Source organism: Stenella coeruleoalba, assembly GCF_951394435.1.
Source record: "Stenella coeruleoalba genome assembly, chromosome: 13".
Lineage (NCBI taxonomy): Eukaryota > Metazoa > Chordata > Mammalia > Artiodactyla > Delphinidae > Stenella > Stenella coeruleoalba.
Window position 1 is genome coordinate 31,641,079 of NC_137159.1, and position 24,351 is coordinate 31,665,429.

The following is a 24,351-nucleotide window of genomic DNA, read 5'->3' on the forward strand; positions in this document are numbered from 1 at the left end:
TAAAGTAGGTATTATTGTCTCCATTTTATACATAAGGGACCCCAGGCTAAAAGAGGTTCAGTGGCATGCCTGTTATCACAGTTAGTTACTGGGGAGCTAGAGTTCAAGTACGGTTTTCTTTGACTCCAAATCCCATTGATTCTAAAAATGTTACCCTTAGGAGACCAGTGTGGAAGTTCTTGGCGTTTGGTTTTCTACAGAAGTCTGTTTACCTCCCTCACCCTTGGCTTGATCTTTCTTACCCCTTTCTCCTCTTTCCCAGCATCTGTCCTGTTTTCCTTCCCACCTCCCTTCCCCAGGTCACAGCCTCTCCGATGTGATAGCTTTTATATTACCAGCTTTCCACCCAGCATGAGAGCAGGATGCCAGTGAAAAGCCTCAGGGTCCAGAATGGGCTTGCCTTGGAGACATGTCATGAGGAAGGACACGGGGCCAGCTGCTCTGCTTCCTATTTTGCATTTTATGGAGGCTGTGCCAGATATATTTTGGAAATATTCACGAAGCTTGTTTATTTTGGCCTTCACCTCAGCTATTACTCCCTAAAGTGTGTTTTCAAAGGATAGCCGCTCTGATCTAAGTTAGCTAGTAGCCAGCTTCCTGCACTGCTCGAAATCAAGGGAAGCTACCACTTGGGCTGTAGCACCATCGCAAGGAGCAAGCAGACTACACTCTGTACTCATTTAGATTAGATTTGGCTGTGAGTTCTAGAAAGTGCAAATGACAGTGGCTTATATAAGATAGATTTTTTTTTTCTCTCAAGTAAACAACATCTGGAAGCAAGTAATCCAGGGCTGATACGGAGTTCTGTTCCACAAAGCCCTCAGGTACCCAGGCTGCTTTAAGCTCATCACTCCACCATCCCTATGGTTGTGGCCATGCCCTCATGGGCCGATATGGCAGCATCCCTCTTCCAAGCAGCAGGATCAAGGAATTGCCAAAGAAGAAGAGAGACAAAGAGCATGCACAGAGTTTCTTAAGGTTTCTAGAAACTGCTACATAACAATCTGTTTATAACCCACGTAGGCCAGAACTTAGACGCATGGCCATACCTGATTACAAGCGAGACTGGGCAATGTGATTTTTACTCTGGGTGACCCTATGTCCAGCTAAAAATTCTTATTACCATGGAAAAAAGCAAATATGTGTATTGGAGGAAATAGAGTTCCTGTCACACTCCCCAAATCCTTTATCTTGGGTTGTTTACTTATTCCTTCTAGTTGCGTTATTGGATTAACTCATTTGATGCTTCTTATTATAGAGAGACCATTTTGACAGCTAGTTCGAATCAGGTTTGAGTCCCTGTACATCTGAAAACCACCTGCTTTAAACCCCTCTTTGCATTATCATCAAAGTAGATTCTAGGAAATCCTAAGAAGTATTAGGCAAAATGGTCCCAAGATCAAAAAAGTTTGAGAAACGTTGCATTCTATATAATGCTGTCTTTGAGGTATTCCTTGCACGTTCACAAGTGAAAAGTTTTTCTAGAAAGGAATCTGCTATTTTGATCAGTGTGTTAAAACTTATTTGCCCACCTTTTTTTTTTCATAACATCTAGTAACACAAAACATCCTGTGGAATACCCTCTGGGAAATGTTGATTAAGTGGATATGGAAGGTTTGGATGAATGTGGAGGTGAAAGGTTATCCATCATGTACTCTGTCTGCCCCCTCTTCATTTTCTCACCCTTTAACAGGCAGGTTTTTTTTCACCTTTTCTCTTTCTAGACTGACAGATCCCATTCCCACCACAGAGACTTCAATAGCACCCCGCCAGAGGCCTAAAGCTGGACAGACTCAGCCCAACCCAGGAATCCTTCCCATCCAGCCAGCCCTGACACCTCGTAAGAGGGCCACAGTTCAGCCCCCACCTCAGGCCACAGGTCAGTAACTAGGTCGGTTTGAAACTTGGTACACCTCTTTGTCATCCTGGACTGTAGAGAAGTCTTGGAAAGCCTGGTTTTTCCTGGAATGGAATCTAGAGACATGTAAAGAGTAATGGTTTTCCTCAAGGAACTGGAGATGAGCTGCCGTTGAAGTTGTACGGGTCATGGCTGGCCAAAAGGAAGGCCTCACATTGAATTCTCCAGTGGATCTCCAAGGCCACTGAAGCCTGTTGTCTCTATTTTTTCTAGTCTTGGCCCTGATTTTATGACGTGGTCCATTCGTCCCCTGCCTCCCTCTCTATTTCATATAGTTCTCTTTGCATTAAAAAAAAAAATCTTTTTGGACACAGAGGAATTATTTCTTTAATGCTCTGTCTCTTGAGGTATCTGTCACCTCTTCATGTTTTGTTTTTCCATTTCTAATGAGCGGACTGAGTTTCCTTTCGTAAAGAGGATTGATCCAAATTATCAAGTAACTGAACACAGCCATCACTCCCCCTACCAGGAAGCTGCTGTTGGTGAATTTGGTGGTCATTTACTTACAATCAGGCATCCAGACTGGGGTTGTGTAACATACATGTAAACCACCAAAGAATGCTTTGGTCCTGCAGTGTGCCACAAATGCAAAGATTGTGTTTATGTACAGTAGCATCAAAGTCCGGTTGAATATGTAGATCCTCAGGGTGCTGACTAAAGGAGTAATTGACTAAATGGGATGGTGAGCAAGGGAGGACTTTTTGAAGGAGACAAGCATTGAACACTGTTATTGGACCATGTTTTGAAAAATATGAAGCACGTAGTATGGCAAGAAGAAGGAAGGGCCTTCCAGGTGCAAGGACAGTGAGAAGCCCATGGATCTTGGGATTATCTGTCCACTGATCACCCCCTCTTTATTGCTTTGGCAAGAAAGAAAGCCGCTTTCGTTTGGAAGAGTTTTGAGCCCTTATATGGAGTTTATTCTCCTTGCAGGATCCAGCAATCAGCCTGGCCTTTTAGCCAGCGTTCCTCAACCAAAACCCCAGCCTCCACCCAGCCAACCCCTACCGCAGTCTCAGCCCAAGCAGCCCCAGGCTCCGCCCACCCCACAGCAGCCGCCTTCCACGCAGGCCCAGGGTCTGCCCACCCAGGCCCAGGCCACACCCCAGCACCAGCAGCAGCTCTTCCTTCAGCAGCAGCAGCAGCAGCAGCAGCAGCAGCAGCAGCAGGCGGCACCGCCTCCTGCACAGCAGCCAGCGGGCACATTCTACCAGCAGCAGCAGCAGCAGGCCCAGGCTCAGCAGGTAAGGCGGTGAATGTGACCCTCGCTTGGCATATGTGAGTCATCCCTGTGAAAAGGTCCACTACGTGCAGGTGTCTTCCTTGGGAAGCCCTGGGAAGACAGAGAGCCATGACCCGGCACAGCGTTGTACTCACAGATGGCAGACACTAAACCTCACACAGTGGAGCCCTCACTGCATCACTCACAGCCCTCCCCTGCTTCTTCTCAGGCCATGGGGAATTCTGCACCTCACCAGGGAACCTCAGCAAGGAAGCTGGTTTTTAAGGACTCTTTTTTAAATTTTTATTTATTTATTTATAACATCTTTATTGGAGTATATTTGCTTTACAATAGTGTGTTAGTTTCTGCTGTATAACAAAGTGAATCAGTTATACATATGTCCCCATATCTCTTTCCTCTTGCATCTCCCTCCCTCCCACCCTCCCTATCCCACCCCTCTAGATGGTCACAAAGCACCGAGCTGATCTCCCCGTGCTATGCGGCTGCTTCCCACTAGCTATTTTACGTTTGGTAGTGTATATATGTCCATGCCACTCTCTCACTTCGTCCCAACTTACCCTTCCCCCTCCCCATATCCTCAAGTCCATTCTCTAGTAGGTCTGTGTCTTTATTCCCGTCTTACCCCTAGGTTCTTCATGACCTTCTTTTTTTTTCTTAGATTCCATATATATGTGTTAGCATATGGTATTTGTTTTTCTCTTTCTGACTTACTTCACTCTGTATGACAGACTCTAGGTCCATCCACCTCACTACAAATATCTCAATTTTGTTTCTTTTTATGGCTGAGTAATATTCCATCGTATATATGTGCCACATCTTTATCCATTCATCTGTCAATGGACACTTAGGTTGCTTCCATGTCCTGGCTATTGTAAATAGAGCTGCAATGAACATTTTGGTATATGACTCTTTTTTGTTTTTCTTTTTTTTTTCTGACATGACACCATCATCAAATTGAAGCAGAAAAACAATTATTTCTTATTATCATCAAATATCCAGTAGTGTTTAACTCTTTCTGGTGTGTCATAATTTAAATTGCTTTGTATATTTTTTCACATTTTTTTGCTCTGAATATATTCATTTTATAATGATCAATATATCTTTTAAGTCCCCCTTTTAGCCATAGGTGGCTTCCTCCTCTTTTTTTCCCCTTTGCCACTTTTTTTTTTTTTTTTTTTTTTTTTTTTAAAGAAACTGGGTCGTTTGTCCTGTAGAATTTCCCACATTCTGGATTTGGTTGATTGCATCCCTGTGGTGTTGTTTAATATGTTCCACCACCCTCTGTGTAAAGGGGTAGTTTCTTGAGGCCTCTCAGTATTTGATTCAGGTTGATAGTCCTTTGTTCTTCCAGTTGCATCACATCAGGAGACATACAGTAGTCTCAACATCACAAGACATACAGTAGTCTCACCTTGTCTGTGGGGGATACATTCCAAGACCCCCAGTGGATGTCTGAAACCACAGCTAGTACCGGACCCTATATATACCATGTTTTTTCCTATACATACATACCTGTGGTAAAGTTTAGTTTATAAATTAGGCACAGTAAGAGAGTAACAAGAATAGCTAATAATGAAATACATCAATTATAGCAATATACTGTAATAAAACTTATGTGAGTGTAGTGTCTCTCACAAAATATTCTTGTGATGATGTGAGATGATAAAATGCCTGCTTGATGAGATGAAGTAAGGTGAATGTCGTGAGCATTGTGACATAGCGTTAGGCTACTATTGACCTTCTAACCATATGTCGGAAGGAGGGTCATCTGCTTCTTGGGATCCAGAACCATGGAGCCATGACAGTGTCAATGGTTGCATGTCAGGAGCAGATGGTGTCAATGGTTGGGGATCCCAGCCAGGACGAAATGGGATGGTGCAAGGTTTCGTCACACTGCTCAGAACAACATGCAGTTTAAAACTTATGAATTGCTTATTTCTGGACTTTTCCATTTAATATTTTCTTTTTTTGTTTTCTTTCCTTTTTTTTTGCGGTACACGGGCCTCTCACTGTTGTGGCCTCTTCTTTTGCGGAGCACAGGCTCCAGACATGCAGGCTCCGTGGCCATGGCTCACGGGCCCAGCCGCTCCGCGGCATGTGGGATCTTCCCAGACCGGGGCACGAACCCGCGTCCCCTGCATCGGCAGGCAGACTCTCAACCACTGCGCCACCAGAGAAGCCCCCCATTTAATATTTTCATATCACTGTTCATCACGGGTAACTGAAACTGCAGAAAGCGAAACTGTGGATAAAGTCTGCTTGTCCCCTCTTTTATTAATATTAAGATCAATCTGTGGGTTTGGCGTTGTCTGTCTGATCCAGTCACTTAATATTCCCCTTCAGTTTGTTTCCTAAGTCCATTAATTCATTAGGGGTGGCAAAGCGGTGATATTCTAGCATTCCATCTTCATTTCGGGGCTGGATTTTTCTGTAAAGAACTTGGGGTCGAACTCGCACCCCCTGCATTGGAAGCACGGAGTCTTAACCACTAGACTACCAGGGAAGTCCCCTGTAAAGAACTTTTTCAGCAAGTATTTGATTACCCTGAGGTACTGTTTGTACAGAAAAGGCAGAAATAATGCATGACTCTTTCCCTGTGTTTACCAGTTTTCAGAATAATGAGTTTGTTCATAGTACCATCCAGAAGTGAACAATGAAGATTTTGTTTTGTTCTTAGTATCATTATGAGTTCATGCATCTTAATATATTTGATATGTTTCCACACATTGCTGTTAAAAAAATTTGTCCCAGTTGTCTCAGTTTTGGCCAGTGGAAGTCTCTTCAGATTGGCTCCTGGGTCCTTTGGCTGTGACTCCAGTAGCCTTTAATGTGTCCTTGCTATTTGGTGTAACAAGCTGTTCCAGAATCATTCTGCCCTTGACCTGGAATCAGCCATTTCTCCAAGGAGCTGTTTCCCTTTAATGGAAATGATATTTAGAGACCACAGTCTTGCTACTAGGGATACCCATTTGCTAATGGGTTGGTTATTATTTTTAGGTCTTTTCAGTGAATAGTTAGGACACATATATATATATTTTTTAATAGAATATACACCATGAATTCAAATTTATATTTCTAAAGCAGATTTGTAATTATAGGATTTTTGTTTAACTTCTTGGATTTTATATTTGTATCTTTCTCATCTGGAAATCTTGATTCCTAACAACATTAACATAATTCTTAATTGATTTATAGTTTCAAGATAACAATACCAATATGATTACTGAAAACAGTTTAAGATTTCTTTGCCATTCTTGTTTTTTGGGTTTTTTGTTTTTGTTTTTTTGCGGTATGCGGGCCTCTCACTGCTGTGGCCTCTCCCATTGCGGAGCACAGGCTCCGGACGCGCAGCCTCAGCGGCCATGGCTCACGGGCCCAGCCGCTCCGCGTCATGTGGGATCTTCCCGGACTGGGGCATGAATCTGTGTCCCCTGCATCGGCAGGCGGACTCTCAACCACTGCACCACCAGGGAAGCCCTTCTTTGCCATTCTTACACCTAGAATGTTTAGCACATTATTTTCTAGGAGTTTGGCTATTAATCTGATACACAGGTTTATTTGCTTTGTTTTGCTGTTTAGTTATTGCTTTTTAAATTTCGGTTTAATTTTGTTTTGTGAAAATGTAAAACATTTACATAATTTCAAACTTAAATCTGCAAAATTCTGTTCCCTCCATCCCATATATGGAGGTATCCTTCATTCCTATTTACAACTTGAGAGTGTTCCCTTTAAAGGATATATAGCATAATTTATTCCAATCAGTCCCCTGTTGACAGACATTTCGTTGTTTCTAGCATTTTGCTATTATAAGTAGCCAGCTATTTATTGATATCTGCTTTTTTTGCTAACGCTTTAACTTTGCCCCAGTAGGCAAACAATATCCTCCCAGTTAACTTCATAACTAAGTGACAGTATTTGGGCTTTCACAGACAAGATCTTGACTTTTGTTCATCAGTAGGCCCTTTTTTCAGCTGTGTTTTTGTGCCTTACACAGAGTCCTTAGTAGTGAGGAGTAGAGAAGTATTCCTGTCTTCAGGAAGTTTATAAAAGAATATAACTTGAAACCATGCTACCAGTATAAGATAAAATATCATTAAGTGGTAGAGTATATTGAATATTTTGAATGTTTAAAGATGGGAGTATAATAAAGAGAGCTATTGGGAAATGATTTTCAGAAAGGCTTGAGAGGACTTAATAACTGAGTTAACATTTAGGTTATTCTCCTTAGTGTCATCATTGCTTCATCCTGTTCATGTAGGGAAGAATTTTAATCCTGGTTATTTCCAAATCCCTTTACGAGAGGGATAACTTCTGCGGTTAGCAGATCATTTAGTAGCTTCTGTTACGCTCCAGCATGTGGAGTCACAAGATGTACAGTCAGATGGATGCCCTCAGGCCAGGCACAGAAACCCCTCGGAAGCCAGTCTGCACTGCAGGAGGCAGGTAGTGCAGTGGCTGGAGCCTGTCAGTGTAACGTGCTGCTGTGTTTATGTCATGCCCTGAGGTTCCCCTCGTGACTTTTCAGGCCAAGGTAAAAGACGCCCTACCTGCCCTTGCCTTTGGCTTCAGCACCGGTCTTAGTTGTTACTGAGACATTCATCCTTTGTGGAATATGGTTCTGAGACAGGCTTTTATTCACCTCTTCATTCCTTGCCACTTTCTCCTGCTCAGTTTCAGGCAGTACACCCTGCAGCCCAGCAACCAGCGATCGCTCAGTTCCCCGTGGTAGCCCAAGGAAGCTCTCAACAGCAGCTGATACAGAGCTTCTACCAGCAGCAGCAGCTGGCCACAACCCTGCATCAACAACAGCTGCTGACTCAGCAGGCTGCCTTGCAGCAGAAGACCGCAGTGGTAGCCCTACAGCAGGCCCAGGCACAGCCAGCCACAGCCCCCCAGCCAGCCCCTGCCCAGGAGCCAGCGGTGAGAATCAACCAGAAGAGGAGCACGCAGTGAGGGCTAGGGAAAGGGTGGGAAAGAGGCCGCAGCAGCTGGTGTGGCATGGCTGCTCCCCGCCCTGGTGGTGAAAATATTTGATCTTTTCCCGATACATCCAGGAAAAGGATGAGGTATACTCTAGAAGCTTAAGGTTTTAGAAAAATGATTCTAGGTTGCTGATGGACAAATGAACTTGTTTACAAGACACAAATAGACTCACAGCCATAGAAAACAAACTTATGGTTACCGAAGGGGAAGGGAGCGGGGAGGCATAAATTAGGAGTATGGGATTAATAGACGATGAACTTTCTTATTTCTCACTCTAATATTAGGCTGGCAGAAAGAGCTGTTCATTGTCTCTGTCAGTGCCAGTGTCAAGCAGTCAAAGCCCTAGGTAGGGTTAGAGCTAATCCCTTTCCCGTCTTCAGGGGGCAGTTTGACCACTGTGGCCTTCCCAGTCTCGGGAGGTTCGTGTAGGCCTCCACCTGTACCCTGAGTCCTGACAGTCTTGTGTTTATTCTTTGTCTTGGACGATATTACTGGCCACCTAAATAAGTCTACTATGCAGCGCCCTTCCAGGGCCCGCTTGCTGAGACCATTTGTCGTGGCCTGATCTCCCTCTGGGCACCAGAGCATCTGACTGTTGTTTGAGCCATCTTGTCAGTTTAGAAATTCGGCATGTTCGTTTCTAGATACTGGCTGAGTATAGAATCAAGACCTCTACATGCTTTCTGATTGACCTCTACAGGTACCTCCTCAGGCACATCATACTTTGACCTTTAATGAGTGCCTTTAATGAGTACTCACAGAGTGACAGTAATAGAAAATTTTATAATGATAGAAAAAGGCATTTTACATACCCAGCTGACAGAGTATCACAGCTACTCTCTTATTCCCAGGGAAGCCCAACCACTAGAAGAACGAAGGAAAAGTAAGAAACTATCTTTCTGAGGATTGATTTCTAATAGAGTTTTGTCACTCATCTTAAACCAGAAAAGCTACATCCCTTCAAAAGGAAGCAGTGCCGTAAATAGATTGTCTTCTTTAAGTCTCAGCTAAATGTGTGTTCAGTGTCTTTACACCTTCGTTTCTGAAACAGCTTGGTCTTCCTGCAGGCGTTTGGTAGACAGCTACTCTCTGTATTTTTAACAAGCGACAAAGTTCCTCTTGTTAATGGAAAAAGAGTTTTTAAAAAAATTATTGTATCATGTAGCTAGTTGAAATCTTATTTTGTCCAGTCCTCATTTAATGGAATTAGAAACTGAGGCCCAGGCTAGAAAGGGATCACCCAAGACACACAGACTGATAGCACCAGAGCTGGGGCATGAACTGAAGAATCCTGATCTGTGTTCAAGGATAATAACAATGATCGTTCAGGGTGAGGACGCGATCATCTACCACTGACTATACCCTTCTTATGGGGTCCCCCTCTGCTGACCCTGGACAAAAGTATCCACTTCCTTGGGAATGAACTGTGATCCTTCTCCATGTTCCTTGAATGAAAAAATACTTTGAGCACTTTGTTCAGGGGTAGGTGGTTGAGGGCACAGAGAAGGAACGAGAACAGAACGTGCTTCAGCCAGGAGCCAGAGAACCTCCCAGCCTTGACCCTTCCCTTTCTCCGGTGACCCTTTGTAGGACTTTGCTAGAGAAGCAAGTAATTGAATGTAAAGCATACCCTGCAACCATCTCACAACAATCTGCAAAGGGAGGATGGCCATACCCCACAGATGTTTATTGCAGTCTTAAAAATAGCCACAAGCATGGAAGCAACCTAACTCGTTCCAACAACTCACCTGTGCAGCCATTAAAAATCATGGTTACAGAGACTTCCCTGGTGGGCCAGTGGTTAACAATCCGCCTTCCAATGCAGAGGACGTGGGTTCAATCCCTGGTCGGGGAACTAAGATCCCACATGCCGCGGGGCAACTAACCCTGCGTGCCACAACTACTGAGCCAGCACGCCACAACTAGAGAGCCTGCGAGCTCTGGAGCCCACACGCCATAACTAGAGAGCCTGCGTGCCGCAACTGCTGAGCCCATGCACCCTGAAGCCCATGCGCCACAACTAGAGAGAAGCCTGCACACTACAACTAGAGAGAAATCTGCACGGCGCAACGAAGAGCCCGTGCACCACAATGAAAAATCCCACATGCTGCAACTAAGACCTGACACAGCCAAAAATAAATAAATATTAAAAGAAAACAAAAACAATCAACTATATTTCAATAAAAATAAATTAATTTTTAAAAATCATGGTCATAAAAGTCTGTACAATAGTATGGAAACTCTCATGAGGTAGTGTTAGAGGAGAGATGAGATTATGGGACGAGTATGTACTTGAAATAGACTTAAATATAAGATACCAGAAAGATAAGAACAGTTGTATTAGAGTAGTGGAATGGAAGTCCGGGTGGTTTTTCTCCCCTAGTCTATATCCTTACATTTCTTGATGTTATTATACTCCTTTTATAGTTAATATATTTTGTTTTTTAAAAAATCTTTGGCAAGATAGGCATTTGAGTCTACCTTGCTTCTTCTCCCCCTGTGGTCTGTTTCTCCCTCCTCCCCCTTCCCAATCCCATTTTTGGATGAGGAGGCATCATGGTGCAGAAAAGGGTCCTGGGCGATAGTCAAGAGACATGGATTCTGCCCTCAATTGACCGTGTGACCTTGAGTGAGCACTTAGCCTTAGGGGGCCTTGGTCTGGTCTCTTCTAAAATGAGGGAGTTGGAATCCATGTTCTCTAAGGTCTTTTTTGACTCTTCATTCTGAGTTTCTGATTGGAAATAAAACTGCTTGACAGGGTTGTTGTGGGGAGTGGCTGAATGGGTGGCAGCCAGTTTGAATTGGTAGCTGTGATAAAACAAGGTGTCCTCATGATGGAAGCATCTGTTCTTCGGTGTGCTGCATACAGAGAATAGGCAGAAGGAAGGGAAAATGTTCTCCAGGTAGTCTGGACTCTTCAAAATAAAGGGCCTCAACAGTTAAGTACCCTTTTCAGTGTAGTGAATGTCTTAAAGTGCAAGAAATAAGCAAATCTAGTTCTGTCCTTAAATCCCTTCTCGCCCCTATGGGTACTGGCTTTAGGCTGGCTGTTGCAGATGCACTTCTGGACCCCTGAGGAAGTTGTGGAGCTGGAACTCTGGTCTTCTTCCCAGAGCACTTTGCTTCTCACTCAGAGATGCAGTCAGCTGCTTTACCCTTTGACTTTAATTTGATCGGAATTAGAACCTTATATTGTATCATTCATTCGATTGGTGAGTGGTTGTGTACTCTCACATGTACGTAGCCTGCCTCAATAAAATTAAAGTCTGAGTCAATATAGGTACAGAAGCTCCCAGGCTGTCAGCATCCTGACCCAAGTAGCTGGACACTCTAGTTTCCTAAATCTCTGCATCTTTGAAGACACAGAATGTGAGAACCAATTTGCAGCGTGGAGGGGCAGCTCCAATCTGAGATGAAGGACTGGAGGGAAGGGATAGTTCAATACCTGAGGCATTTAATATTCTGAGTTCCTTTATATCTGGATTGACAGTTAAGAAAAGGGTTAGGTGGCCTTCTTAATATTAATTTTTGTTCATTTTCTTGACATAGAACTTTGTAGATCAAGACTTATGCTTAAAGACTCGCTATGTGGCCACAAGGATGTTCCCACCAGTTTGTTTTTCTGTGGTGACAGTGTGTCCTGCCTTCCTTCTGGAAAAGACCTGTATGTCAAGAGAGGCCTCGTATTATTAGATCAGTCATCATCAAGGGCTTTTACATTTTTTCTTCTCTTTTACTGTATTCTCTACATGGTTCTTCAGTGCCATTTCCAAACTGAAGATGGGAACAGGATCATCCCACTGCTCCAATGCTGCACATTTTCTCAGGGGTTGCCACAGAAACAGAATCCTGTAAGACCCATCCTATCAATGAACTAGAGTGTTAACAACAAAAGCAAAAAAGTGCTGCCATTTATTAATCACAGTGAGATTCTGTCTCATTTAACTAGTAGTCTGAGCTCTGTCAGAAAGGGATCTCTTAGCAGAAATCACTCAGCTCAAATGTGTTTTAGCTAGAGGTGTGCCTTCATTGGCTTGTAACTGTGCCAGTAGAATGCTTAAAGGCTGCCCTGTGGAGGCATTCTGAATGAGTTCCTAAAGCAGAAAGTGGTCCTTTAGGAAACTCTCTAGGTCTTTAAAGCTAGGACTAGCTTCTGCAGTCTTTGATCTGGGTCGAGTTACATATGGTTACCCTGTACATTATTGCCGATGAAGATTGAAATTTATAGATAAGCACCAGGTAAGTACCATGCTGGTATCAGTCTCAAGGCTGCAGCTCAGATCGTCAAAGCCTTGTTTTTTTCTTTCTGGGTGTTCTTGATAAACTGAGCCATTTGAGCCATATGTTAGCTCTCACATGGCATTTTTGTTATGCTCGTCTGCTGATTTGTTTTTCCTTTCCCTTTTTTTTTTTTTTTAACGCTTTTGTCTCTCTTCCTAGCAGATTCAAGCCCCCATAAGACAACAGCCAAAGGTTCAGACAACCCCACCTCCTACCATCCAGGGGCAGAAACTCGGATCTCTCACTCCTCCATCGTCCCCCAAGGCCCAGCGTGCTGGGCACAGGCGGATTCTCAGCGACGTGACCCACAGCGCAGTCTTTGGGGTCCCTGCCAGCAAATCAACCCAGCTGCTCCAAGCAGCTGCAGCTGAGGCCAGTCTCAATAAGTCCAAGTATGTACTGCTTTTGTGGACAAGGGCTGCTGGGGAACATTGCTGTGTGATTTTTGCATGTGTATGTAGTTGTGTGTAGATGTATATGTAGGGGTGAGTGTCTGTGTTTATTGAGAACTGAATTTTCCTGTAGATCAGACTGATCTTAAGAAATAATTTCCTACTTGCCTCACAGTTTCCAGTCTGTCTTCCATCCCATACTGTATCATGTGTTTTCTAAATTCTTGATCTGATCAAATCTCTCCATGCTGATAACATTTCATTGGCTCCCCATTGCCTGTAGAATAATATCTGAACCGACTGGTTAACAGACCAAGGACTATTATATCACATTGGTGGAACTGCCACTCTCCTCCTGGTCCACTTAGGAAATGCTTATTTATTCATCAAGATCCGTGTTGGAGGTTATATTTTCTTTGACCCTTCCTCTGGTATCATATATAATTTTGTCTGAACCCTTTTTTGAGCATGTATCACACTCTATTATCATTATTTATTTGTATGGTTAGCAGACCTAGCCTGCAAGTTCATCCACAGCAAGCACCGTGGCTTAATCAACCTTTATAAATCCGGTGACAGGCTCTGTGCCTGACATCAGGTAGATTGCAGTGAGTGTTTGTTGCGTAAATGCAGTGTCAGGCTCTCAGCTTTCTTGGAACCATATACGGAAGTTAAAAATCTTTAAATTGAGTCATTAGGTAAATGCAAAGGGCATCAAGAGGGACTTTAGAAGAAAATCAGGTGATGATACCCAGGGGCTCAAGATGGTGGTAAATGTCTTTGTTGCTCTTTAACTGTGATGGTGTCCACTGATGCTGGATCCTGACAGATGCGAGGCAGCCGGAATAGGCGGCAGCCCCTCTGGAGCTGTTGTGAATGTTACAGTGGTCACCACAGGATGCACGAGCCTAAGAACAGGTGGCTTTGGGATCCTGAATTGAAAGAACTTGCAGATGAGACCAAAAATCTAAGCAAGAGGTTAAAGATGTAGCGGGAGACAGTGAATCACAAAAGAAAGGGAGATGTTTGTTTCACACAGTGGAAAGGGCATCTTTGGAAACTGTTCCATTGCTACGGGAAGCCCTTTTAGAAACATACTGTAGAAAATAATGGTTTGACTTATAAAATAATTTGCTCTTGAAACAAAGAGAAAATAGGTTGACCCTTTTCAACCTTGATATGTCTTTTTATTTCGTGGGGGTGGGAACCTACCTAGGTCTGCAACCACCACTCCTTCAGGCTCCCCTCGGGCCTCCCAGCAAAACGTTTATAATCCTTCAGAAGGTTCTACATGGAATCCCTTTGACGACGACAATTTCTCCAAACTCACAGCTGAAGAACTGCTGAACAAGGACTTTGCCAAGCTGGGGGAAGGTGAGTAATTGGTGTCTTTTTGTGATTAACTCTAGAGGGGTACGCATGTGAAAATGTAGGCTTGGGTCTTTCTTTCCTTCAAAGACTTGATTTTGAAGTGTATGCACAAATCAGCCTGTATTTTTACTAGGGCACCGAAGTCTCTTCATCCTTAGGAAATCCTGGTCTGTTGTGGGTGGCAGCAAGGAGAGTGGGAAACTTTTAGGAAAGATTTGGTAGCATAGATCAGGATGATAGTGTCAAGCATGTTCACTCCTTGGAGGAATGTGATGGTACCTTGTCCTAAGTGGGTTTATTATCCCAGAAAGTCGTAGCTGCTTACCCACGAGAGTGTGCCCTCATGTAGACACTGAATCTTCATGATCAGAATTCTCTATTACTGTTGACTGACCCTGGAGCGGAGATCAAATAAACAGAAGGTACCATTTCTACCCTCAAATCCACAGTCTAATTTGGAAGGCAAGATACCCACTCACAGACACACATACACCTTGGAAAACAACAGCACACACCCTGGGAAAATTCTACAGTATGATACAGTTCAAAAAAAGTACCTCAGTGCAGACAAAAGCACAGGGTAAAGGAATGATCAGAACGGAGTGAATGGTACGAACTTTGACCAAACATTTTAGCTTTATAATTTTATAGACATCTTTTAAAAATCCATACACTTCTTGCCTTTTTTTTCTTCATAGGGCATAAGATTTAACTTTCTTTGACATTTATTGTCAATTTGTTTCATTGTTACGTATGCCAGTTATTGTTCTAGACTGTAAACAGAAATGCCTTCATGTGCTGTTGAAAACTAGTATTTTGCACCTGATTAAGTGACTCCCAAATTTTAAAATTCTTGTATCTATTTTTAGTAATTTCCTGTCACTGTTCTTGTTGTTCAACTGTTGGCTTTTACATTAAGCCATTGTCATTGTGCCTGTCCCTCATAGCATCTCACTACTGCCATCTGTCTTCTCTTTTGCTCTCATAACTACTTTCAACATGGAAAACAGATCATCAAACTCATTAGAATGATGTAGAGATAAATCGATTCAGAGTGAAGGCTGGAGGCATTGTGCTCTGAGTAATGTCCTCAGGCTTTAGAGCTTTAGACTTCCTTTCTTTCCTCAGCTGTTTCTCAGTTACTGCAGTGACCAGACAAGGACCTTTGAATAGCCAAGGTGTTGCCATAATGCAGTAAAATGAGTCAAGTCCAGATGTCGGTTTGGAGGGTGCCCTTCACCCCTGGCCTGTGTGTGCATCATGGGGTTCTGCTGGGATGAACCGAGTGGTATTTTGTCCCTCCAGGCAAACATCCTGAGAAGCTTGGAGGCTCAGCTGAGAGTTTGATCCCAGGCTTTCAACCAAGCCAAGGTGATACTTTTGCCGCTTCCTCATTTTCTGCTGGAACTGGTTAGTATGGCGAACACCTGAAGCTCAAGACTCACTGTTGTGACCTTCCCACTGGTTTCCAGTCCACAGATAACCCTAGCATGGCAGTGAGCCCCAGATCCTGGTGGTAACGTAGTTTTCTTCATTCTGAAGATTTCCTATAAAAAGATCGGGATAAAAAAAGATCTAGAATCACTTTGAATTAGAATGGCAGGGTGATCTGGCAGTAATATACAGGATTTGTTCTCTCAAGTCCACATACATGTTTTTCAGCAAATATTTCTAAATTTCAGGAACATTACTCTGTTAATCTCTTGTAATTGCTTAGGTTCTTTGGAATGACTTGAGGAGTTCTAAGAATTAGATGCTCTATCCTATATCTGAGTCTCTTCTATGCTGTGTTTTTGTGCATGTGTGTGTGTGCTTATGGGGACAGGGAGATATCTTTTTATTTTTATTTTTTTCTGAAGAAGTTTTATTGTGCACAGAGGGGAAGGGCTCAGTCCTTCTTGGCTGCTGCCTTCCTCATGGCGGCCAGGACATTGCTCAGCTCCTCTCTCTTCCTCTTGGCACAGACGTGTCCCCCCACCCTTTTCTTGATGAACTTGAAGGCCCGCTTGTCCTTGGAGACCTTGAGCAGCTCCATGGCCCGCCGTTCGTAAGAGGCGAAGCCGCACACCTCCTGGATCATGTCCCGCACAAACTCGGTGCGCTTGGTGAGGGGCCCGTGGCAGCGGCTGCGCCTCGGCTTGCTCACGTTCTCGGCCACCTTGTGGCTCCTGTTGAGGCCCACAGCCATGGGGTAGCGCAGAGCCATGGCTGCTGCTCTTTAATGGCTGCTGTGGCGGAAGCGAGATACCTTTTTAAATGAGACGTTTAAAAAAATTCTAGAAGTAATTATAAAAACCTAATTAATATACATATTTAGTAATTTATAGAAGAGCATAGAGAAGAAAGTTAAGAGCCCCATGATCTCACCCCTGAGAAATTAGCATAGCAATACCATTTGGATGTCTGTTAGTGGCATTTAACCTTTTTAGGGTCACAGATATCTTTGTGAATCTAAGGGAAGTTACAGATCTTCTCTTTCACAAAAATACATGTGTCCACAATTTTGTGCACGATTTTCAGCCTCAGTTTATGACTCTAAGGTACATCTTTATAGTCATATTTTAAAGCCTAATTTTTTTTGCTTACAAAATTTGGCATCTTTCCCCCATATCATTAAAGAAGCTCCTCGAATATAACTTTTAAAATATCTACATTAAATTCCTTTATGTGGATGCATCCTAATGTATTTAACCAGGTACCTCTTTTTTAAACATTAATTTGATGTCAGTGTTTTACTGTTATAAATTCCTCAGCAATGGATGTGAGGTTTTGAATATGTTCTTTGTAGGATATGGCATTTGATATCCTTCAAAATTGATCTTTTTAATTATATTGATTAATTTCTGCTTTTAATTTTTCATATTCTTCCTGCTTTCTTTGGGTGTATCAGTATTTTTCTAACCTCGTAAATTTATTTCTGATTAGAACTTTAGCTGTTATTCCATAACATTTGCTATGTAACGCTCTATTTATTTATTTATTTATTTATTTAATTTTTGGCTGCGTCGGGTCTTAGTTGTGGTACTCGGAATCTTCCTTGCAGCATGTGGGATCCTCCGCTGTGGTGCGTGGGCTCCTCGCTATGGTGTTCAGGCTTCTCTCTAGTTGTGGTGCGTGGGCTCAGTAGTTGCGGCGTGTGGGCTCTGTAGTTGTGGCGCAGGGCTCCATAGCACGTGGGCTCTGTAGTTTCAGCATGCGGGCTCTGTAGTTATGGCCCACATGCTCAGTAGTTGCAGCTCGTGGGCTTCGTTGCCCCACGGCATGTGGGATCTTAGTTCCCCGACCAGGGATCCAACCCGTGTCCCCTGTATTGGGAGGTGGATTCTTAACCACTGGACCACCAGGGAAGTCCCTGTAATGCTCTCTTATTCTCATTCTTTTCTGGATGTTTTTAAATTTTAAATTTTAAGTTTTGATTTCTTTACCCTAGAGTTATTTAGGATATATTTTCATTGCATTGTGATAATATGGCCTCTGCAGTATTTTCTCTTGGGTATTATGCAGGAGTTTGTTATTCATTCTGTAAACGTTCTATGGGAGTTAGTAGTTCCCACTTCAATAAATACTAATCTACAACATGATTTTTAATGGAAGAACAATAACATTGTATTTAACATCCCCTTTGATTAATACTTAGGTTGTTACTAATTTTCACCACATAAACATTCTTGAAGCCAAATTTTTATTCATATCCTTTAAAATTTCTTTAAGATAGCTTTTAGGGGATTATTTGCTAAATCAAAAGATATGTGTAATTAAGGCTTTTGGTGCATATTTCCAAATTGCCCTCCAAGAATGCTATACAAATTTTATTTCAGTCAACAGTGAATGAGTAATTTTCACCTGTTTTTCCCAGACAGACCAGCTCAGAGGCTGCAGACAGAGGACATTGTTTACTGGCCATTTTTATTTCTTTTGGGATTTGTGTTGTTCATGTCCTTTTTTTTTTGTTTTTTTAATGTGCTGTGTTTATTTTGTTCTTATTAATATGTAAGAGCTCTTCATGTGTCATATTGTAAACTTTTCTCCCAATTTGTCATTTGTCCTATGCAAGTATTATCTCATCTGACCCTCTCAACAACCCTCCGAGGTTGCCACATCATCCCCAGGTAACTGAGCACAGGCTAGTCTCTTTCCCAGGGTCACATAGCTAGTAAGTGGCAGAGCTGGGACACCGACCTTCTGGCTCTAGAACTTCCTCTCTCAGGTTTTCTGCCTCATAATAAGGCAAATTTAATAATAATGTCCTAGAAAATCATCTATAGTTTCAAATTTTTTTTAATAAAATAGAAGAATACATTTAAATCTTTTATAATATTTTCTTTGCATACATCAATTTTATTGTATGTATTTGTGTTTCTCTTTTTCTTGGTAATTCTAGCTAGAGATTTGCTATTTTATTACCTTTCAAAGACAACTCTATAGAACTACTCTTTTTCTGTTGTCTAATTCTTTATCTTTTGCCTTTATCTTTTTGATTACAGTTTCCTATTTTTCTTAGGTTCACTTTTGCTGATTTCAAGAACACATAGTAAATTTTTTTTTAATTCTTTAAAAAAAAGTATTTAGAGTTTTTCTCTCAATATAACAGTGATTTTCATCTGGCATGAGAGTGGGGAGGGAGGCTAATTATAATTTCCAGGAAGACTTTTTCACAGAGAATCTACTATTCTCTTGCCTCTTTCTTGCTCCAGTTGCCCACCCCACCCCAGCCTTTGAGGATTACACTGTTACTGAGAGTGCTTTCTAATAGCTGTGTGTTTCCCTTGTAAGAAAAAACTCATGTTTTAACCATATCCCATAAGTCTTCACATAAGTCTTCATATGATGTTCTCATTGTTAATATTTTGGAACAGGCATTGGAATTATTTGGAAGGTGTGTTTTTTAATATTAAATAGTGAAAATTTTTTGTGTGTTATTTTTTATTTTTAGCTTTGTTGTCTGGTCTATATAATTTTTAATTTTTTTTTTTTTTTTTTGCGGTATATGGCCCTCTCACTGTTGTGGCCTCTCCTGTCGCGGAGCACAGGCTCTGGACGTGCAGGCTCAACGGCCATGGCTCACAGGCCCAGCCGCTCCGCGGCATGTGGGACCCTCTCAGACCGGGGCACGAACCCGTGTCCCCTGCATTGGCAGGTGGACTCTCAACCACTGTGCCACCAGGGAAGCCCTAATTTTTAAATTTATTGGTATTTTGGTCTGGTTGAAAGTGCTTAAAGTTGGATATGCCAAATAGTTGACTAAATATACCAAATGTATAAAGCATTGGTCATTGTCCTTGAGATAAAATGTCACAATGATGACTAGTTATGGTGCTGGGTAGGATATAGTTTCCCTGGAAAGGGGGTCATGGAATAAGCCCTAGGAGGGTCTTCTTTCATGCTGAATCCCAGCGTTTAGTACAGTGCTTGGCTCAGTACACATTTGTTGAATGAAGGAAAGGAGTCGCTTTTTGCCAAAGGATAGGAGCTTGGATTCACCAATGTTAATAACAGATGTCCCTAATCATTTTCCATCCACTTCCAGTTTTAATGCCTAATTCTTTCTTATCATACATTTTATGTTTTGTTTTTTGTCTGTATGAACTATTTTTTAAAGAGTTGTTTTTTGCTTTTATTTTTGCCTCTTCTCCCCGTAATGCTTAACTTTGAAGGTTGTAAATGGCAGTATTTTTTTTAATGGCCCAGCCATTAGAAAACACATATTTGAGTAGTTAGGACAGTAATACCTGCAAACATATGTTGAGTACATGCTGCGTGCTAAGCCCACTGGGTAGGTGCTTTTATGCACATTATCTCCAGTGATCCCTCACAACAGCCCATGAGAGGCTAAGTGACCTGCCCAAGGTCATAGGTGGGGAATGACAGAGTAGAAATTTGTCCCTGGGCAGCCCAGCGCAGAAGCTGTAGTTATAACCACATCTCAGAAATCTTATAAATCAGTGACACTAAGCTTTTACAGGCATTACAAAACATCTTCGTATTTTCCTCAATTTATCCAGCACTTTTCTATGAACGTTTGGTATTTTCCCTTCGTTTGCATTTGTGGTGTGAATGAAGAGGAATCTTCATTCTTCACAAATGAAATAAAATTATATCTAAATCCCAGAAATTAGTGTGTCCTCACTGTATGAAGTTCAGGGTGGCACCATTTTCTCCAAGTTTTCTAATCAAGCTCAGACCGTTCACTGATTTGAAACCTTCTAACCAACCAAGAGAGGAGAGAAGCAGGAAATTTGGTGATGAGCTGGGGAGGATGACACAAGGGTTATCCTTAACATTTTTATGGTAAAAGCTGCAAAAATGTTGCTAAACTGTGTTCATACATTAGAGGAGGAACAGGCAGACAATTAAAACTTGACATTGTGCCTCTTTATTTAAAATACAGTAAGTCCCCTACATATGAACGAGTTCCATTCCAAGAGCACGTTCGTAAATCCGGTTTGTTCATAAGTCCAATTTGTTCGTAAGTCCACCAAAGTTGGCCTAGGTACCCAACTAGCACAGTCAGCTATATAATACTGTACTGTAATAGGTTTATAATACTTTTCACACAAATGATACATAAAAAACAAACACAAAAAATAAAGAAAACATTTTTAATCTTACAATACAGTACCCTGAAAAGTACAGTAGTACAGTACAACAGCTGGCGTACAGGGGCTGGCATCTAGTGAACAGGCAAGAAGAGTTACTGACTGGAGGAGGGAGAGGAGGTGGGAGATGGTAGAGCTGAAGGATCGTTAGCAATAGGAGATGAGGGCAAGCTGCACGTGACAATGTACACCAGACGCGTGAACTAACTTACGTGATTGGACATAGGAACGCATGTTCACATCTTTGAACATTCTCAACTTGAAGGTCATATGTAGGGGACTTACTGTATTTTTGTGTTGATAAATTATATACATTAATTTGCTAAAACCCCAAGGAAGCAAGATTGAAAAACTCATGACCCCATTCCAAGAGGAAAGCATTACTAACATTTAACAATATTTATGTCCATAGTTTTATTTCTTTGTACATACTTTTTTCAAACATGAATTATACTATACATTCAATTTCATAATTTGTTCTTTTTCTTTTAATATATTTCATTGTATCTCATTTTAAAATATTTCAGAGACTAAGAGCAGTGATTTAAACCCTTCTCTTCCTCCACAGACCTTTAAAGAAGCTTAGTTAAAAGCCCACTTGAATGATATTCTTAAAATGACAAAATTTTAGAGACTGGGACAGGAGTAAGGAGTGGGTGTCACTATAAAGGAGTACAAGGAAGTTCTTTTGTTTGATGGAATAGTTGTGTATCATTGTTTTGGTGCTTAGGCTAATTTATACGTACTGTCAAATGGCAAGGAACTATAAACACACACACACAAATGTGAGTACATGTGAAAACTGAATAGAGTTTAGTTAACAGAATTGCCCTGATGTCAGTGATATTGAACTATGGTTGTATAAGAACTCACCACTGGGGGAAGATGGTTGAAGGGTTCACAGAGTTCTATGTACTGCAACTTCCTATGATTCTACAATTACTTGAAAATTAAAAGGTTCTTTTTAATCCACTTTATAAAAGGCTAAATTAGATTTTAATTCAGGAACTAACTCATTATTAAAATGCAAGGTAAAGAATGGTAAAGACGGAGCCAGGAGACCTGTGTTTTGATCCTGGGTCTGCTGGTGGACCTCTGTCTAGTCTCTTAACTTCTGGGCTTCACTTTTTTTTCTGGAAAATAAGAAAATTATGATAGAAAGTGCTGAGATCCCTTCAGGCTCTGATATTCCATAGGGTGTATAGATTTCTGTAAATCTAGAAGTTTGCCAAATATAGGATGAATGCCAATAGTATGGTAGATGTAGTCCAAAGGTTAGGGTTTATCTAACCTTCCAATAGGGAAGAAATCTGCTTCTGTCTCTTTGTGTCTACCTAGCACTACATTTGACCTATGGTGATAGAATAGGACTCAGTCCCTAAAGGACCTCAAGAGGGAAATGGGCACATAGGAAGTACCTATACACATATTCTAAGTTACAAAATAGACAAAGTTTGTTTACCTACCAAAATGTGTGATAAGGATAGTAGTAATTGCAGTAGGAATTCTGAAAGAGATCACTATAGACTGCAGTATCCAAGGAAGACGTGGAATTTCAGATGTACGACTAGCCTACTTTTACCATTAATTGCATCTCAGACTACGTTGCAAGGACCAGATTGTACATCTTAGACATACTTTGCTATTACATTGAATTATATCCACTCATATTTCTTTATTCTGCCTCTAAATTTAGACTTACTCTATAATTTGAGTTGGGTTAATAGATGGTAAGTACATCTGGATTTACTTGATGTTTTCTGCTTTTCTCTTTTTTTCTCTCTCTTCTTGATCCTTCCTTCCCCTCCAACCAATTCCAGCTGAAAAAAGGAAGGGTGGGCAGACTGTGGATTCTAGCCTTCCTCTTCTAAGTGTATCTGATCCTTTCATTCCTCTTCAAGTACCTGATGCACCAGGTAGGTAAATAAAACTGATCTGAAGTTAAGTTACATCCCGGGGCTTCTTGAGAGTTCTGTTTTAAACACTCCAGGAAAAGGACCTGAATTCCAATACCTGTTAATAGGTGCTGTTGTATATTTTTACTGTCTCAATAAGAGGGGCAAAATTCCCTTGTGGGGTCACTAGTCCTTAGCAAAGATAATAAATTCAGCTCAGATTATACCAAGTTGTATTCCACATCATATCAGTCTCAAGTTTCATATCCTTGACTGTGTTAATGGTAATATAAAGGGCCTGTGTATCGCAAAGAGCATTAGTTCAGTGTGATTATAACAAGGGGGCGGGGAACCTATAAGCCTATGATAGAAGGAACAAAATGCTAATGGTGTAGTATAATGATTGGATTATGAGTGACTTCCTGTTCCTATTTTGCTATAATGTGCTTTTATTTTTAAAAGATACAAATACATAATAAAATTTGATAGGGAGTGTGAGTCAGGAGACCTCGGTTCCACTACCTTCCACTATCTGGGCTTGACTCTTCGTCATCGAAATAAGTAATTCTAATCTCCCCTACTGTCTGCTCTGTACCGATTTTTAAGTAAGCAGTCTAAAAAAGTAAGAAACGGTTAGTGTGGTCTGATTGAAATAGCTTTTGAAACAATATCATTGGATGCTTTCCATTTGGAGTTCGTGAATGCCAAAGATTTCTCTTCGCGCTCCCCTCCCCATCCTTTTGGGGGAAGGGGAGCAGAATGTGAGGAACAGAAGCCACCCTTTCTCTTCTTTTTCAGTCTCTTTGAAAAAGCAAATAGATCCAGCTCCTTAGAAACAGCTGACAGTCATTTTGCTGCTGATAGTTTTTTCTTTTCTCCCATTCTTACCCCTGTCGATTTCTTAAACTAAAAGTCTTAAACTAAAAGAATCTGCTTGGTTTTTCTTCTCTCCCAAAATGTCAGAGGGATTTATTTGATTGATTGCCTTAAGATCGGAAGTGATTGTGATGTGCATATCCTCTACTTACTAAGACAGACTACAGCTAGGTTCCCAAGATAGTTTTTATTTCTTTAAGTAGTTTGTTGACCCTTCTAAGAGGAAGAAGAAATTTGCCCTGATCGGGTAGTATTGTGTAACTTTGTAGCTTGCTGGACCTGGAGGTAGGTCAAAAATATCTAAAGTCACTAGGGAATGATTCAGGATAGGGTAGTTAAAGAAAAGAGAAGAAAGAATCAACAGAGGTCCTTTTCTCTGTTGCATTCATCAGGCATGCCCGGCAGGGCCAAGACAGGCCAGTTTCAAGCAGAAGGCTAGAAAGGATGGGCTGTAAACTCGAGCTAGGGCCCACTGGCTTCTTTTTCCTCCCTTTTGTGGCAGTCATAATATCAGACAAGGAAAAAGGGATTATTGAGGCCTTCTCCCTTTGGTACCCCTTTTGGTCCATGCCTTGCTCTTACCTAGATAGCCCATGGACTGCAGAACTGGAAGGGTGACCTCTTGGCACAAGCCAGAGGATGAAAGCATAAATCAGACATGTCACTCCTTTGCAGTCCAGTGAATTCTCAAATCACTGAGCACAAAATCCAGGCTTCTTACCATACCTACAAGACCCTGACTAGTCTGGCCCTTGGCTACCCTTCTAACCTGAGCTCATAGCATTCTTCCCTTCAG

The 24,351-nt window shown here is 41.7% G+C and overlaps 2 protein-coding genes across 5 annotated transcripts in view; one reads left to right on the forward strand and one right to left on the reverse strand.

The window, feature by feature from the left end:
- Positions 1-24,351, forward strand: part of AAK1 (AP2 associated kinase 1) — a 166,609-nt gene that overhangs the window by 109,112 nt on the left and 33,146 nt on the right. Inside the window, exons 11-17 of one of the 4 annotated variants that reach the window (XM_079940691.1) lie at positions 1,725-1,879; positions 2,852-3,162; positions 7,833-8,081; positions 12,588-12,817; positions 14,034-14,191; positions 15,494-15,598; positions 22,605-22,700. In XM_079940691.1, coding sequence (XP_079796817.1) covers positions 1,725-1,879; positions 2,852-3,162; positions 7,833-8,081; positions 12,588-12,817; positions 14,034-14,191; positions 15,494-15,598; positions 22,605-22,700 — 1,304 coding nt within the window. Of the gene's footprint in view, positions 1-1,724; positions 1,880-2,851; positions 3,163-7,832; positions 8,082-12,584; positions 12,818-14,033; positions 14,192-15,493; positions 15,599-22,604; positions 22,701-24,351 lie in introns of all 4 variants that reach the window. The other 3 variants (XM_079940688.1, XM_079940689.1, XM_079940690.1) reach the window with 3 other exon arrangements.
- LOC307195985 (large ribosomal subunit protein eL36-like) lies at positions 15,615-16,952 on the reverse strand. Its single transcript, XM_079940692.1, has one exon. The coding sequence runs from the start codon at positions 16,392-16,394 to the stop codon at positions 16,077-16,079; it is 318 nt and encodes a 105-aa protein (XP_079796818.1). The 5' UTR covers positions 16,395-16,952; the 3' UTR covers positions 15,615-16,076.

What these genes read in the sequence shown, in the direction of transcription:
- LOC307195985 (XM_079940692.1), bottom strand. Translation starts at nt 16,394, where the DNA reads ATGGCTCTGCGCTACCCCATGGCTGTGGGCCTCAACAGGAGCCACAAG.